This window comes from Apus apus, chromosome 3 (genome assembly GCF_020740795.1).
Source record: "Apus apus isolate bApuApu2 chromosome 3, bApuApu2.pri.cur, whole genome shotgun sequence".
Classification (NCBI taxonomy): Eukaryota; Metazoa; Chordata; class Aves; order Apodiformes; family Apodidae; genus Apus; species Apus apus.
The window spans coordinates 72,316,409-72,332,411 of NC_067284.1; the positions used below are offsets into that span (position 1 = coordinate 72,316,409).

Genomic DNA, 16,003 nt, shown 5'->3' on the forward strand with positions numbered 1-16,003 from the left:
TAATTAACACTACTTTTACAGCCCAAATTGTTAGCTTCTGTAGATTTGACAAGGAAGCTGATACTACTGAAACATAGCGTTGCCTGTTCTGAAACATGCCACCTTAATGTAAATCCCATCTGAACAGTCACACTCCCATTTGGGTACAATGGAAATCCCAGTTTACTGACGGTGAGTCAGTTTGGTCGGGGTTCCCTCCACTTACTGTTTTTATACACAGAATACAATAATTAGCTTCTGTTGGCTACATTGCCAAATGGGTTTTAAAAAAGGACTCAATAAGCTCATAAGAGGGGTCTTGTGGTATGATGTCTGTAATGGGGTAAGACTGAATCCAGCAGAGACTGGTGTCAGGACCACTGTCTTTCCTTCTGCTCCTAACCGGTTTTTAGTCTCTCATTTAAAGACCAAGCTAGGAAGGAACATTATAACATCTCTGGAGAAAGAATGTCCTTTGGCCTGTGAAGTCATGCACTCAGAGGGTAGGAAACACCATTTAGACCTATTTTTGGCCTCTTACATTTACATTATGGATATACACTACACCATTGCCTTGCCTCAGGCAAGGTAATTGCATAACATTTGTCCTGTGGAACCCAGGCCTCACTTAGTGCAGAGCAGGAGGACTCCAAAGGACACCCTTAAACACTTTCCAACTCTCAGGTGCCTGATTTTGTCAATTTAAGCACCATTCCTTTACTATATTTTCCCACATTTAAAGATAATACAATATGAAGAATTTCTCCTTGAACAGATACAGTCTGTAGTTATGCCTTCCCATATGGTTGTGATCTGATAGCCACCAAATCAGTTAATACCGTAACTGTCACCCTGATTATTAGGAGTGTTCTAATGTTTCTCGTAACAAACCCAGATACAAGTTACATTTAAAGGACATAGAACATATGCTGAAATAATGAAATTGTATTTGTTTTAAAAGAAAGTTCTGCAGTGTTCAGGTTTACCTTTGAGTAAATAACTCACTGCAGAGTACTGGGGAGAGGGAGGGGAGGAAGAGACTTGCATAGAGAAATGATGATAAAGCAGTGATAGTCTCTTCAAAGACAAGCATCAACTTGAGTAAGCCACTCCTGACAACTGGAAAAGGAACAGAACTGTTCCAGAGGGTTTTGACGATGGGCAGTCTTGGTTTTGGAGATGAGCTGAAGTTCTACTGCCATAGGTGGGAATTTTTTATTGTTGTTTTGCTAGTCTCTAAGAAGGGCCAGATTTTCCAACGATCCAGCAAAGTCTGCAAGCAATGGAAGGTATGCAAAGTGAAATTGGTCCCCCAAGAAACACTCCATTGCAACTTGATCCAAGTGAGAATACTCCAAAATGTAGGAAACAGACTGTGACAGAGACTGTCAAGAATTTCCCATTGTCAGGACATTTTTCTTTTATATAATTTTCAATGTTTTTATTCATTTTATAAGCTCTGCCACCAGCCCTTCCTCTCCATGAATAGTGTCCATGTAATATCATCACACACAATAAACTATGAGTCTGCCAACAGCAAACATCAGATGCTTCTTTCACCTCTTAGATTATCACTCATTTGTGTGTCCCAGAAAATACAAGGCCTCAGAAAACACTGAATGAAGATTAACATACTCGGCTACTTTGGACTAATTCTAACTAGACAGTTCATAACAGACAACACCCTGAGAATATGCTCAAATTTGAAACTGAATAACTATATCAGCCATGGAGTACACCAGGAGAGTCTTTCAGGTAAGCAAAGATTCAATTGCTTTAGAGGTTTACAAGCATGTGCTTACACAAAGAAGTTTCTCAGCAATGCAGATCTTATATCACTGATGCTACATACTCTTTGAAATAAAATTATATCAAGTATACAGGTAGCCGGATTTTCTGCTGTTTTCAGATTCTGATTGGCTCTGCATCTAAACCTGCGGAATGAAGATAGCAGCACACTAATTTCAAGGGATCAAAGAAAGCCGTGACAAACTCAAGTCTTTCAAGGACTCTTCCCATTAGGCATAAATGAGTAAAAATTCTGGTGGTTGCAACTGTTCACCATGCTGGAGCACTCCCACCCTGCCATGTTGCCAGGTGACACACATGCTATGTATGACAGCCGCACTCTCTCAGCCAACAATACTGATGAGCAAGAATTGATCTACTCATAATAAACTAGTTAGAAACAGCAACATTGGGAAATGAGAAGCAAATCAATTAACAGCACATTGTGTTTCTCCCACTTGAAGCCAAACAGTTCCACACTACTCTTTAGTGGCAATATGCACTGCTGTGAGATACACAATTTTCTTTAGCTATAACAAATACTTATAATTACTCTTTTTACTTTCATGTGAGGTACAGGGAGTAAGAAATAACTAGGCTCAGATTCCATTACTATATTACCATTATGTTACTACCATTCGCATTTCATCATCTTAGTTCATTACCATAAGACCATTTACATCTCCAGGATGTTGTTCTCCAAATCCCTCCATTTTCCCTTTCCTAACTCCCTCTCTCCTCACCACACACACAAAAAGCAGTCACAGTGCCAATACAGAGCCTCTGGTATGTGGCAGTTTTTGCTCTCTGCCAAGCTATTCCACACATTAAATTGTGAGGTGAAAATACTTTCCTAAGGTTTCACTTGTATTCAGGATTTGTAAATGACCCGCAAGCACAATAGTTCTTCTCATGACATTACTCCCACATACCTCATCATGAGTCACACACACAAAAGTTCACTGACCACAAATAAAGGCATAGTCTTTACCAGAAACATGACTGGTGCTGAGATATGAAAATGCAAAACTCCAGCTTAGCTGACTGCATACTGAAAAAAAGTTTTGATTTAGTAACATACAAGCATAGTAAGATAAATGGATCTGTAAGATAAGGAGAAAATAACACTTTGATTAACTTTTCTGAGGTGGTGGTCTCCTGATTACTTGCTGAAGACAACCAACCTCTCCACCAGATTTTATAAAGCTAAAGAAATCATGTGGCTCAGTTTACTAAGTGTTCCCTCCGTGTTGCTCCTTGTGAAGAACAACAGAGGGAGACAAACAAAACCTATGTCCAATAATATTAATTGGACTCGTGTAGAGTATGCCTTAAGCTTCTTCAATTCAAGAAGAAGCCAAATAAGGTAAAAGCCCTAACCAGTGCAACAAGCACTAAGCAGTTCCATTTCAAAAGCTTGTTAGCTCCTAGTCAGGGACAGAGAGTGGGTGAAATGAGATTTGAGTGCTTTACCCTCAACTTTCAATTAGATTTAAAATTCTCAGCTGGATGAGAGTCATCCCACTCTGGTTATGGCCACCAGTCCTCTCTCAATTCAAATAAACAGAGAAACTCTTAGAATGCTTGATGCAGCTAGAAACATGCCCAGGGGAGAGCTAACAGCTATAAGAACAGCATGAAAACCAGCAGATTGATTAACAGCAGCCTGCTTTGTTGGACAAGCTCACACTGAAGTAATACTCCAGCACTGAGGCCTCTCAGACAAGAATTTTAACAGTTGCAGACGCTATAATGAAGTCTGTGGTGCAATACAGAGACTTCTTATGATGTGCTATTCAACTCTGCCTCTCAAGAAATTGCCATCACTTGCAGAAAAGCTTCATGAGACCAGGATGACCTGTCATGAGTGACTCATTTATGTCCATCTGGTAAAACACCCAACTAGTCAAAGTTCCAACATGGATTATTAGATGGAAGCAACTGGTCAGCTCCTAAAGACACCTCTGAATAAGCATCATTCTCCAACAGCCTCCTGGCAGGAGGTACCTGTAGCCAGCATACAGTTGCAACGTTCATTGAAGGGACCATTTAGAGGCTCAACTGGAAACAAGCAACCAAACTTCTTTAAAAACTAGTCACTGAGGTTTGCTGTAAGAAACAGATACGTTACTTGTGAAGCTCTATGGAGCATGGTTTCACAAGAATTCATCAAGATAAAACACTTATAAGCACTTACCAGAAACCCATGTGCTCTCAAACCTATAGAAGGCCTCTAATGGGGAGGAGTGGAATTAGTGACTTGCCTAGCTTTTACACATATCCAGAGACACATCAACTCCTTCACAGTTCTCAAGGCAACCTTGAACAAAAGGGAGTGACATGGAGTAAACAGGGACTGGCATAGCCAACTGGTTCCCCACCTTTCTTACAGGACAGAGAGTCTTGAAGTTGGATGTCCTTAAGAAAATCCAAGTAGCTACATAAATTACCCCCAGGAAAGCTAGAAAAGCAAAGGTGCTATTCAGGCTGAATCATGAACTCAGCATTTGCTGCAGAACGGGTAACCCTCCTTACACAAAGCTCTGAAATGAGGTAAATATGATTCATGTTTGGTTTGCAGCTTCCAGACATAGAGTTTCTAAGTGTAATTGTTGTTAAATAAATACAGACACCAAGTTCAAGATGCACTACCACAAAGCTGTTAGATTATTTGTTCTCCTGAATTATGCATTACTTTCACTCAGTATGCAATTTTCCTAACACAAATACCCCACAAAATCCCAAATTCCAGCATGTCTATGTGCCATATGGACAAGCTTCTCCAACTGTCTGCTCCTCATGGAAATTCTATTTGTTTTCCTATTGATTTTATTATGTTTAACAGCATACTAAATCATTCCTGAGGTTGACAAGTTTCTGGAAAATTGATATATGCTGTCTAAAACTGCCTGAGGCATGAATAAAACCAAAACAAATGGCTTCTTTTAAACTCTCGATTTGCATTACTACAGTCAGGCATACAAGTGCCATCTTGTTTGGCAGAAGAATTCTTCTGCTTTGTGTAACATCTAAAGCACAGGAAATCTTTAGAAGTTCTTCTTACGGGTCTGTATATCGGAGGAAGGTGATTGCAAAATACCAGACTGTTTGAGTGAGGGTGGAACTAAAAAAGCAGATTGTCAGCTAAGATCAATGGCCTGGATTCTCCTTTGGAAAGGTGGAACTGTGAGTAGATGCCTTGGAATCAACAGCTTAAGGCAAAACTAAAAATTTTAGTGAGATTTAAAGAGTCATATTTTATTATTTTTCTGAGAAAATGTATTTGAAGCATTTAAGTAAGATCAGGATGAAGGAGGTTTTTTTGTTTTAAATCTTGGAGCCATCACGATTAAGTAGATGTGAATTAACAGTGAGAAAGATAATCTCCAGGAGATGTGTTTCATTTGGGGAATTTTATGATCATCCAAGAGTTATACACAAAAATGCAGAACATGCTACAGTCCTCAAGACATTAAACATTAAAAAAAATATTAACAAAAAGAGAAAATACACTTCATTTTAGCCATTTAAATAAGTTTCAGGAGAAGATCAGATTTATCTCCTTCTTAGAAAAAGTCAAGCTAATTAGTTCATTTGATGAGTGCTTAGATACTGTAGAGATCTTAAACAAAGCTCAGCAGGACTTAGAGAATCTATTGACAGAAGTTTCAAAAGACCTGAGAAATATGATTGCAAGCTGTACTTACCATCATAATGGTCTTTTTTTCTTGGTAGACAAAACGTAGTGAAACTAGTAAGATCCATCTCCCTTTTTTCATCTGCTAAATAGCTATTTACATCTCCAAAGTACACTGTTTACAGCTGGCTCTTAATTTTGAAAATTAAAACAGAGTTGGGAGATTAAATGATGCCAGCCTTTTCCTATCTACTGGATAGTCCCCATGTCAACAGCTATTTGGACATTTGTAGTTAGAAACATTGTTATCAAAGATGTCCAACACTCACCATAGGTGTTGTCTGTGGTTATCCTTAAAGACAGGAGTTTCTGCCAACTTGCCTATAAGCTTGATGACTTCAGAGAAATAAATGTCCAATACACCAAAAATTTCCTGGAAAGGCCACATACATCTGCTGTTGCTGGAAATTCTTCTGCCACTATACCATTTCCTTTCCTTTGCCAAATTGTTAAACTCTTTGAAACACCTCCAAAAAGTCTCTAGATGGAAGAAATAAGCCTCATGAGCTAGGCACTCCTAGCAGGAAACAATAAGCACTCTTAAAGCAGAAGTCTAGAAAAGCTTTGCAAACATCAACAAACACCAAGAAGCTTTTAATAGAGAATCATGCCTTCACGTGAGCATAGTGTGTGGAGAAAGTGTTGAAAAAATGTTCTCCACTCAAAACAGGCAGAAAAAATCATTATAATAAAGATGGAAAAAAATATATATATACTGTCAAGTTGAAGGAGTTCAAGACAGATGAGAACTATTTTATTAAATCAGGAACAACATCAGGCCATGGGCTGTAGTCCAGGACTAGAGCTCAGGAAAGTATGTACCATTCAGAAGCTCAGGTAAGTGCATCATCACAAGCTGCATCCTTAAGCTGAAGTGTTACTAATGGAGCACATGTTGGAAAGAAAGACAGCTAGAACTGTAAAATCACTTGTAGAATGAGTACACCAAGAAAAGATGGCCAGAAATGTCTTTATTTTGCACAAGCGTAGAACAACGTAAATGTCTTAACACCTTTGAGCAAAGTTCCTTAAACTCCAACGTACATCCAAGTGTTATCCAGTGATAACTGAACAAGCGATAGTAAGACAGGTAAATAGACCTCCTAATACTGTCTTTCAAATAAATTAAAGCTGAATATCTCTGAACCATCAATAGTATTAGCAGATACTCTTTTTACAGTCTACTTTTGAAGCGATATAATCACTGACTAATTTAAGATCACTTTTTTCTACAACTAGTTACTTTCTTTCAGACTCTAAACCAGCAAACCAGCAAACTGAATGGCTGTTTTTTGAAGGGGAGCCATAGATGTGATTGCTCCTGCAGTACCAACTAAAGATTGAGACAGCAAATCTTGCACAGACAGAACAGATAAGAGATCTGTCTGACAGTCCCCTGGAATTTCATTTGCTCTGCAGACAAAATAACAAGGTTGCTTGGAGGTAATCCAATAAACTGTTTCAACAATTATTAACATAAAGGATTCAAGAAATGCGGAAAAACTGTTACATTAAAAAAAAGAAAAGAAAAAGCAAGGCTGAAGGTTTCAAAAATTGTTCATTTTCCACACTCATTAAATGCCTGAAATTCCAGAACCTTGCTGACATTACTTAACCTTTGAAATGAAGGCTCAATCATAAAAAAAAAAAAATCTCTCATAAAACACGAATAAGATCCAATGTTATCCTCAATCGAGGAATATCCACATTAAGCACTTTAACTTCTACTCTTTCTCCAGGACCTAACCCCAGACTTCTTCTCTTCTTCAATTTAGATAATTTTGCTTCTGTTATGTTTCGCACTGGGATCAAACCTGCTTTTCCCACACCAACATCAACAAAAACTCCAAATGGTGTTGCATTTTCCACTTTTCCAGTCAGAATAGCACCAACACTTAAGTCTTCAAAGCAAACAATGCTTCTCTTGAAGTCAGGTTTATCAAAATCTGTTATAAGAAACAAGAAATAAAAATAAGACACTGGAGAAAAAGCTTGCATTATTTTCTAAGGGATGTTTCCTGCTGATTGTTTCTAATAAAGAAGTCATCCCAAGGTAGCTCTAAGGCCCCAAATAATGCTTTCATTACATTTTTTTTTAAAAAAAGACTCATCTGTGATAAACAACTGATGTCTTGTATTTTATGAATCACTTTCAATGACTATGATTAATAAAGCAATACGAATAGCGAACTCCATGGTATGAAACTTGCACAAGGAGATCAGAAGTGTGTAGTATGTGAACTAGTGACTGAAAGATTCTTTAAAGTTTCATGGAGCTGGGGAGAAAAGAATTGAGGTGACTCTTACTTGAGCTACATAAATTACACAAAATTCTATTCCTATACAAATTGTACACAGCAAGGTGAATACTCAGTCTCATCATTTACTAAAGAGAAAAGTCAACAATGCGCTGTTCTGCAGCTTGCTGTTCATTTGCACCATGACTTCACAGTCAACTGTTTCCCATGACATCACAGAATCAACTGCTTCTCTGCACTGACAACTTAATAATCACACATGTATGATTATAAGCAGGTAGTATCCCAATATATTAAAGGTCACATTCTGCATTTAAGCACACAGATAGATCTTTTAAGCTCTCTTGTTACTTGCTTATCACTTTCTGCTCCTGCAGAAAAACCCTGCTGGTCCATGTCAACAACTTCACTTCCAACCTATTGCTGTTTTATTTTTTTCCAAAATACAATAGCATTGAGATTTTCCAGAGAGTATCATAAACCAGGATTGCAAACATTTTCCTATATTTGCCTTTAAGAAATAAAACACAGCCTGAACAAGTTTATAGCTAAAATTCACTTGAAAATCAATCAGTCTGTAACTTCATCAGGTTGTGGATCAGACTCCACTTGAATACACAAGCTGGCAAATGCAGAAATAGGATTTGAATGACATGACATTTTCTACTGGAGGAACGCACCTAATTGCTCAGGTCCAAAATGGTTAATCCTTTTGTAACACTATATTGTGTAGTGGCACTTCAATGAAAAAAAGCACTGAAACACATGATTCAGAGTAAAGATGGGAATCTTTTTAAACACTTGCAAACCTGGTTTTCCCTCACCCCCGATCCTTGCAGATTCATCAGTTACCTTATTGGCTGTTCAATCTTAATGTTAAAGAGACAATTTCTTGCAAGAGATGCCTTGCAAGACCTTGGTTAGAAAAAAGGTTTTCAAAATAATATGATTAAAATATTCTACTTTTTCTCTTTCCCAAAATAATTCTTCCTATTTTCATTTGTACTGAAATAATTCAGGAAAAATCAATGACAAATTAAACATAAGAGGATATATAGGAAAGCTACTCTTTGTCTGTATTTCCCTAACATTGCATCTGTACTGTTGGGAACAACAGTCTTGTTGGTAATTTAATCTTAAACCAAGATTATTTTTTGAATCAGGGTAGAGTACAAATCATTTAATCTGCCTGAGCCCTGTTGGATGTGATGCAGGTCATCACTGACAGTCACAAGCAGGGTTGCAAAGACAATTAATTGCAGCTATACAAGGCTACTATGCTGTCTACAGCAATATTGAGTGTATTGGACCAGCAGAATATGAGTACTTCCACTGAAGATTCTCTTTTGCTTTTATATCTGCATATGTTAAGTCTTTCGTACTGTAATTTAGATGTGAGACCATAAGAACAAATTGAGATGTAGAAAATATACATTTTCTAGTGGAAAATATTTATAATATCTGCAAAGAAACTACTCATGAACCCCAAAAGAAGGAAAAAAAATGTTTGGGTTTTTTAAGCATAAGTTTATTGCTTATTATTTGTTATTACAAGCCTGCATCTTTGCTACCTATCTTTATCTCTTCTTGTAAGAGAATCCAGATCTAAGTTTCACTAAACAGCATCTCCAGATGTTTTACTTCATTGCTTGCCTCATCTTTCTTCCCCCCCACCTCAAACTGTTCAGCACCATCACAAAGTTTTAACCAAGGTAGGTCATGAGCCATATGCTTCAATTACACTTGTCTCCGTGAACTAGTGCAATAAAAGTGCAGAACTATGCTCTACTACATTACTGCTCCACAGACCTTTATTACTGCTCTTTCAGCTTGGTCTCAGTATTCACCTTCATGGAGAGCCAACACAGATTTAATCAGTATAGAGTCAACATATTGAAACTATTTCATTTGTTAACAGCCATAAACTCCCCTTCCTATGGCTGAAAATGCCATGATTTAAGACAGGATTCACACTCCTTACCTGCTGAGCTGGAAAGAAATGTCTGACTATGATATAACCTTTATCTTGCCTGAGAAAATAAATGGAGTTACATGAAAATCTCCTACTGACTTTAGAAGAAGCAAATACGCTGTTTTTAAAACCGGTACGTAGAACAATCAAAGTGAGATTACAACCTTCAAAACAAAGGTTTACCTGTTCGGATGTCAAAGCCTTCAGGCTGAGTCAGACCATCAATGATCAGCTGCAGTGTGTGCACTGTTGTATTTAGCCTTTTGGCTGTGCCCTCCAGTCCTTCCTTTTGAATTACTGCATTTACCTTTTGCTGCATATCTGATTTTCCTATGTCATTTACATTTCCTCCAATTAAAGATAAAAACCTGGGCAGTTCAAACAAAGATACAGAGAGAGATTTTTAACATCCTTTAGTAGGAATTGAACTTTAGCTATATTTAGAGGTCTTAACTACTTTTGCACTGATGTGTGAACAAAACTTCTGAACAAAACAAAACTGCATTGAACAGTGAACAGTTTTCCAAGTGCATATTCTCTCAACTGATAACTGATCAGAGACATACAAGGAAATTTAGTCTATCTGTATACATGAATCACCTGGAATACACTAGAAAACTAAAAGCAAAATTTCAAAATGTAAATAACTTCTCACACTGATGATTTCATCTCATGCTAAAAACAAATCTGATTAGGATGGAAAGATGTCTTTTACCATGAAAGTTTCCTAGAAATAAGTGAGTCCTATAATACTATCTTTTTTTTGTCATGCTCATTTCAATTAAAATGAATGGCAATTTAGTAAAACAACATTGAACATTTAAAACATTAATATGATGAATCTTTAATAAAATTTAATTAAAACTTTACACAAACTACTTCTCTTACATGACTGAGAACTATTAGCTTTTCAGAAACCAGGAAATCAAGTCAAAGTAGTTACACAAAACAAACATCCTTAAATCCTTCCCTGTTGTCACATACATACACACTTTGCAAGATTGAGACAAATTTGGACTGGCATCTAAAAAGGCTGAAAAGAAATACTTTCAAATAAATATGTCTTGAGCGGTGATCTCTTTTTTAAAATAAAAGAAAAAAATAAAAACACATTCACTGAAGTTTTTAGTTCAGCAATGTTGGCATAAAGTGCAGAGAATAGATGACTAAAACTCACATACAGACCCTACTCAGTAGTAGTAGTGATGCCTTAGACAATGTTTATTTACCACTGAATAAGTGTCCTTATTTTACTAACGGACTTAAAAATGCAAACCAGGTCTTAAATGGATATAAATCAATGAAAATGAGGATGGAGCTTTCCGCTGAGCCACACTGTACTAAATAGAACAATTTGTTCTTTTCTTAGTAGACCCTTCAGTTCTCTGTCCTCCATCTCACCATGAATAAGCATCTTCTACCCTGGCTTTATCATGTCCCTAGTTGTTAGAGGGTGGCACATTTTTTTGTGTGTTCTCCACCACAGCAGACAGGTAGAATTATGGTCCCTGTCTTCCAGAAAAGTTCCTTCCAAATTCCTAAAAGAGATCCCTCCTTCCTGTCTTTATCCTACTTCACAACAGGTGTAAACAACAAGCTGCAAAAGAAGTGCTGACCTATAGGTTCATGTCCTGCACTTGAGAGCTGTAGGAGACATTCCAGCTCCATAAAAAAGCAAAAGCCCCTGGTACTTATCTCCTCGTCTCCTCCCCCCCGGGCTCAAAAATACATGCTGTGCTTCTGTCAAAACCTGAGGCCAGTATTTCTTTTGGCAGGAGACACTCAGGGCTTTTTTTTTTTTCTGCTTTTTTTTTTTAACCTGAGGAACCCAACTGACATTATTCCAGGTGGTGAGTAATAAGAAGTTATATGCACTAAAACACAAAATTATATTTCTTATTGAGAAAATACAAATTGAAGGAACCTAATTAAAGCAATATCTGACTTTCAGTAAATCACAAAATTTATCTTTGAACACAAGGGCAGATGTTCACTCCAAAACATCCACTAATTTCATCGGTAGGAGGATATGTTAAAACTTGCTGTTGAATTATGTATCTTTTTAGCTCAAACACATATCTTTGCACTTAATAGTGATAAATAAAACTTTCACATTAATTTTCATAATGCATGCAAATCTTTCACGTGACAATGCACGCAAAAAAAATGAATAAGGATTCAGTGGATGAAACTGCTCTTTGGATTTCCTGAATTTTGCTTTGATTGACTACACTTTGACTCACAGCATCACTTTTTAAAGTAGTTTGAGGAGGTCTGGAAACAAAGTAAATATTATGAAAAAATGTGCATCTGTTTTGATATTAAATACAAATTTTTATTTTCTGTATACTAACAACAAAACACAACTACTACTCAAACATTTTGTCTTGTAAGAGCTTACATATAAAAAAAAAATCAGACCTTCTATGAAACCATTTTCTGTTGGTCTCGAAAAAGCTTTAAAAGTGGTTGCAATGATAATACTGAAAAGGGGTGTAGGTGCAGGCAAAGTGCTCTTCACAGAACTCCTAGAGCTTGCTGGCTGCTAACACTGATGGATGGACAATGCCCCACCAGAGCACTAGTGACAGGCAGCAGCTGCCCCAGCTTTGACTGACGTGCCAGATGTAACCTGACAAACCCAACCAGCCTCATGACTCAACCTTCTAAATAATGTGTGCTTTACTGCCCACCCCTATAAACAAGTTTGCTGACATTCACGTACTTGGCTTTTTTTCACTTCAAATGGACATTCAGCTCAAGTACCCCCAAGTAACACTTTTGCACCATTAGGATTTCACAGAAGAGCATTCACTTTGTGTATCTGTAACAGGGCAGGTTTCACTGCCAATAAGTGCAACCACATGGAGTAGCCACCAATCTATTAGAAAAAGCCCTCTATGTACAAAACTTCTGACCATGTGGATAATGCAACCAGAATGCACAGTGATACGTGCAGGGTGCTGGAAAAAAAAACAACCCAGCCCAAACCAGGACACAACCCAGGTGCCTGAGCATTCAATTGCTATTCCTGAATGTTATCTCACCCCCTCCTCCTTCCTCTGCCTCCCCCACCCTCCGGAAATCCCAATGAAAGTATCTGATATTAAAAAGGATTCCTCATCCACACAAGGGTGGCAGATTGGGCCCTATGTTATCAATTACAGTTATTTAAGTAACTGTTAACATGGTTACAGCTCAGAATAAAATTCTGGCTCCACCTGAAGACGATGCTTAAACACATGCCCAAGTCTAAATACATGGGAAGTCCCACCAATCTCAGCAGAATTATTTATGTTCTAAAATCAGGCATCTGATTAAGAATATTTCAGAATTGAGGTGTATTATAGGCAGAACACAACACTGTAACAAGGCCCAGCAGGCACAGGAACATATAAGAAAATCTTTATCAGAAGCAATGTATTTCTATTTTTGAAATTAATCATTTTAGGTTAGGTTTGGGCAAAAAAATATGCATTAAAATATTTCAAAAAAAAAAATTCTTATTGTTTAAAGATGTAGTTTCAAAAAATATTGATAAATCTAGTTATGAATCTAATGTATCACTTTCAGTCAAATGACTATAGCCTGTGCTTAAAATAAAAATCAATATAAAGCACAAATCTCTGACTGAACACTGGTGCATTATATTGATCATTTCTATTTTTAAATGTCATTGCTAAGAACAAATTAAATGCTTCCTTATTAAAAAAGCAACCCAACAACTTCCTTCAAGCATTACTTAAAAATCAGAAAAAAAGATATAGTTGGTATTAAGACTACAGGGGGTGAAGAGTTTTCCTTTAATTTATATATTTTGATCTTCCTAAAGTTAAACTCTCACTACAACCTTTGAAACATCTCACCCAATTTGTAAATGACAGGTCCAGCTGCATAACAGAATGATCTGTGCAAAAATGAAAGCCTTCAAGTATTTTCCTGGCTGCACATGTGAACTAAATAACATGTTGCAGTAGTTTAAGTGCTATGTTTATCTACTAGAAAGAGAAAACTTAAAGAAAAGTTAACAGAAATGGAAATAGGGAAGACAAGATGTTTCTTCTGAAGTGAGGTCATTCTTATAAACATACTATCTTTATTTCCTCAAATGGTGAGTGTCTGAGTGAATGGCAAACTTTCTGTTCGAGGCACATCAACTCAGATTAAACTGCCAGAATCACAAGGAGTCTTTCCGAACAGGGAGAAATTTAGCTGGTTTAGAGATTTCAAGTTTTAAGAAGTTTCGAGATTTAGAGGATACTCTGAAACTTCTGCAACCACCTTACTTTTAAAAGCAATTTTCGCAGTCTTACAGGACCTGCAGAAAATGGTCATGGCTAAATCACTGATGTTTTTATTTAATACATAATTTCATCCATCTTACCCAGATAAAGAAAGAAAAGTAGCATAAATGTAACAAATAAGCACATCATGTTCACTTAACATACACATCTGCACAAAATTATAGCACAGCCCTTTGCAACGCATAAAAGATAATGCAAATTTCAGTGGAATGCAAAAAACAGCCAAAAAATAGTAAAAATATCACCAAAGGAAGCTTTCAGTAAATTTCTATGAAGTTACTTTAAACTCCCCAAAAAGCTTCTTATAATGTGCAGGAGTTCTAAAGCTTTGCAAGGGTCTTAGTCACAGTCATTTCTGTTTTATGTAATCATTTCCAGCAACACGATTTAAGAGCTGGGAGTACTGGATTCATTACATTAAAGCAACATGATACACCATTACATCTTGTCACAGTACACACATGAATTAATGGTAATGCAACATAATCACTCTGAAAACAAAACAACTTTGCATTAGCATGTGCTTTGTTAGGTAAAACGTACATTTGTGACAGTAGCAAACAAATTATGCAGACATTTATGTCTCAGTAAAGTTTTGAAATGCAAAAGCATGATTCAAATAATACAGAAGTTGACTTGTATCACTTGTTCTCACTACTGATATGGATCCTCAAGATATTTATGCAAGTTATATATCAAACAATATTTGTACATTACTCAAAGTCTTGAATATATTTAAAACACTACTTATGTAGTTTAGCCAGATAGGGGCATTTAACCAAGATGTTTCTCATCAAATGCGTATATTCATATATTATAGATTATCAGAGTACATGCAGAAGACTAGAAAGCACTCAGTTTTTTACATATTGAACGCGTACATCCAAGAAACACTGAGTTTCTAAATGAGAAGAGAAATCCAGACACAGTTGCTACCCTACTGTTAGGCACACTGTTGTTAGCTGTTTTCATGACCACCGATATATCACATAACTGAAGCGTAATTCAAGATACAAAAGTGAAACGTGATCAGCTATCCATGAAGAATTGGCACAACAATTAAAGGAGATAATTCTTCTTAATTTTTTTTTAAATGCAACCAGTAGGAAGTTATTTAAGTTTCAAACATTTCACCAAATGAAAAAGATACCACTTGATTTATGAGTTTAGTATTTATAGTATTACTGGAGGATAATTCTTTGTTATTTCCTAGTTCTTCTAATAATTTTTGTTAACGGTTTATTTTTTTCATCACATAAAACTTTAAAAATATCCTTATCAGATGGCAACTAGCATTGAAAAACTCTTCTGCTCTTCTATTTATTGAGAAGCTAACTTTCAAAATTATATCCTCTAATAACCCAGCTACTCAGTTAACAGTCAGACCTGCAAATGAACTGGCCTTCTGAAGCTCTGAACATAAACTATTATTTATTTTGGTTTAATGGCCCTAATTTCGCAAGTGTTTCTCTTAATTAGGGTTAGCCACTTCCTATTGGAAATAGTAATAAAGATTAATTAACTTACTGAGTTAAACTTTTTGTAGGCTTTTTGAAAGGAAAATTATTACTTCACTACAAGTATTATTTTTGCACATGAAATAGCTTAAATACACACATGCACAAGTGTGCATACTCAAGTAGTCTTATTGAAGTGGACAGAAGATGTTTCTGATGACTTCATAATGAATTTAAGGAACAGCACCACAGTAAAAACTCCTATCTGATGTAAAATATTCACATGTGGACTGCATTATTAAATAGAACAGAACAATTTGTGCTCAGTACTCAAGCACCATACCAAGTAACTTATCTCTTCCCTCCCTGATTTCCTTTCCTCGTAAGCGTCGCCTCAGTTGCTTAGTCACAAAGAGGGGCCTGGACAGAAGAATGGCAGCCCTGCAGCAAGCTGGAAATACCATCACAGTACAAGTCAGAAGTTGCATGAAGGGTAAGAGAAGAACACCTCTTTCTTTTGTGGTCTCTTCCAATTCAACAGTTTTCCT

General features: G+C 36.7%; 1 protein-coding gene across 9 annotated transcripts in view; it reads right to left on the reverse strand.

Moving 5' to 3' along the window:
* Positions 1 to 6,416: 6,416 nt before the first annotated feature.
* The window catches only part of SRBD1 (S1 RNA binding domain 1), a 128,459-nt gene continuing 118,872 nt past the window's right edge, over positions 6,417 to 16,003 (reverse strand). For all 9 annotated transcript variants that reach the window (XM_051613072.1, XM_051613077.1, XM_051613078.1 and 6 more), the window contains 2 exons: positions 9,878 to 10,062; positions 6,417 to 7,410 (listed from right to left, as the gene is read on the reverse strand). In XM_051613072.1, coding sequence (XP_051469032.1) covers positions 7,121 to 7,410; positions 9,878 to 10,062 — 475 coding nt within the window. In that variant the 3' untranslated portion in view covers positions 6,417 to 7,120. The remainder of the gene's footprint in view (positions 7,411 to 9,877; positions 10,063 to 16,003) is intronic.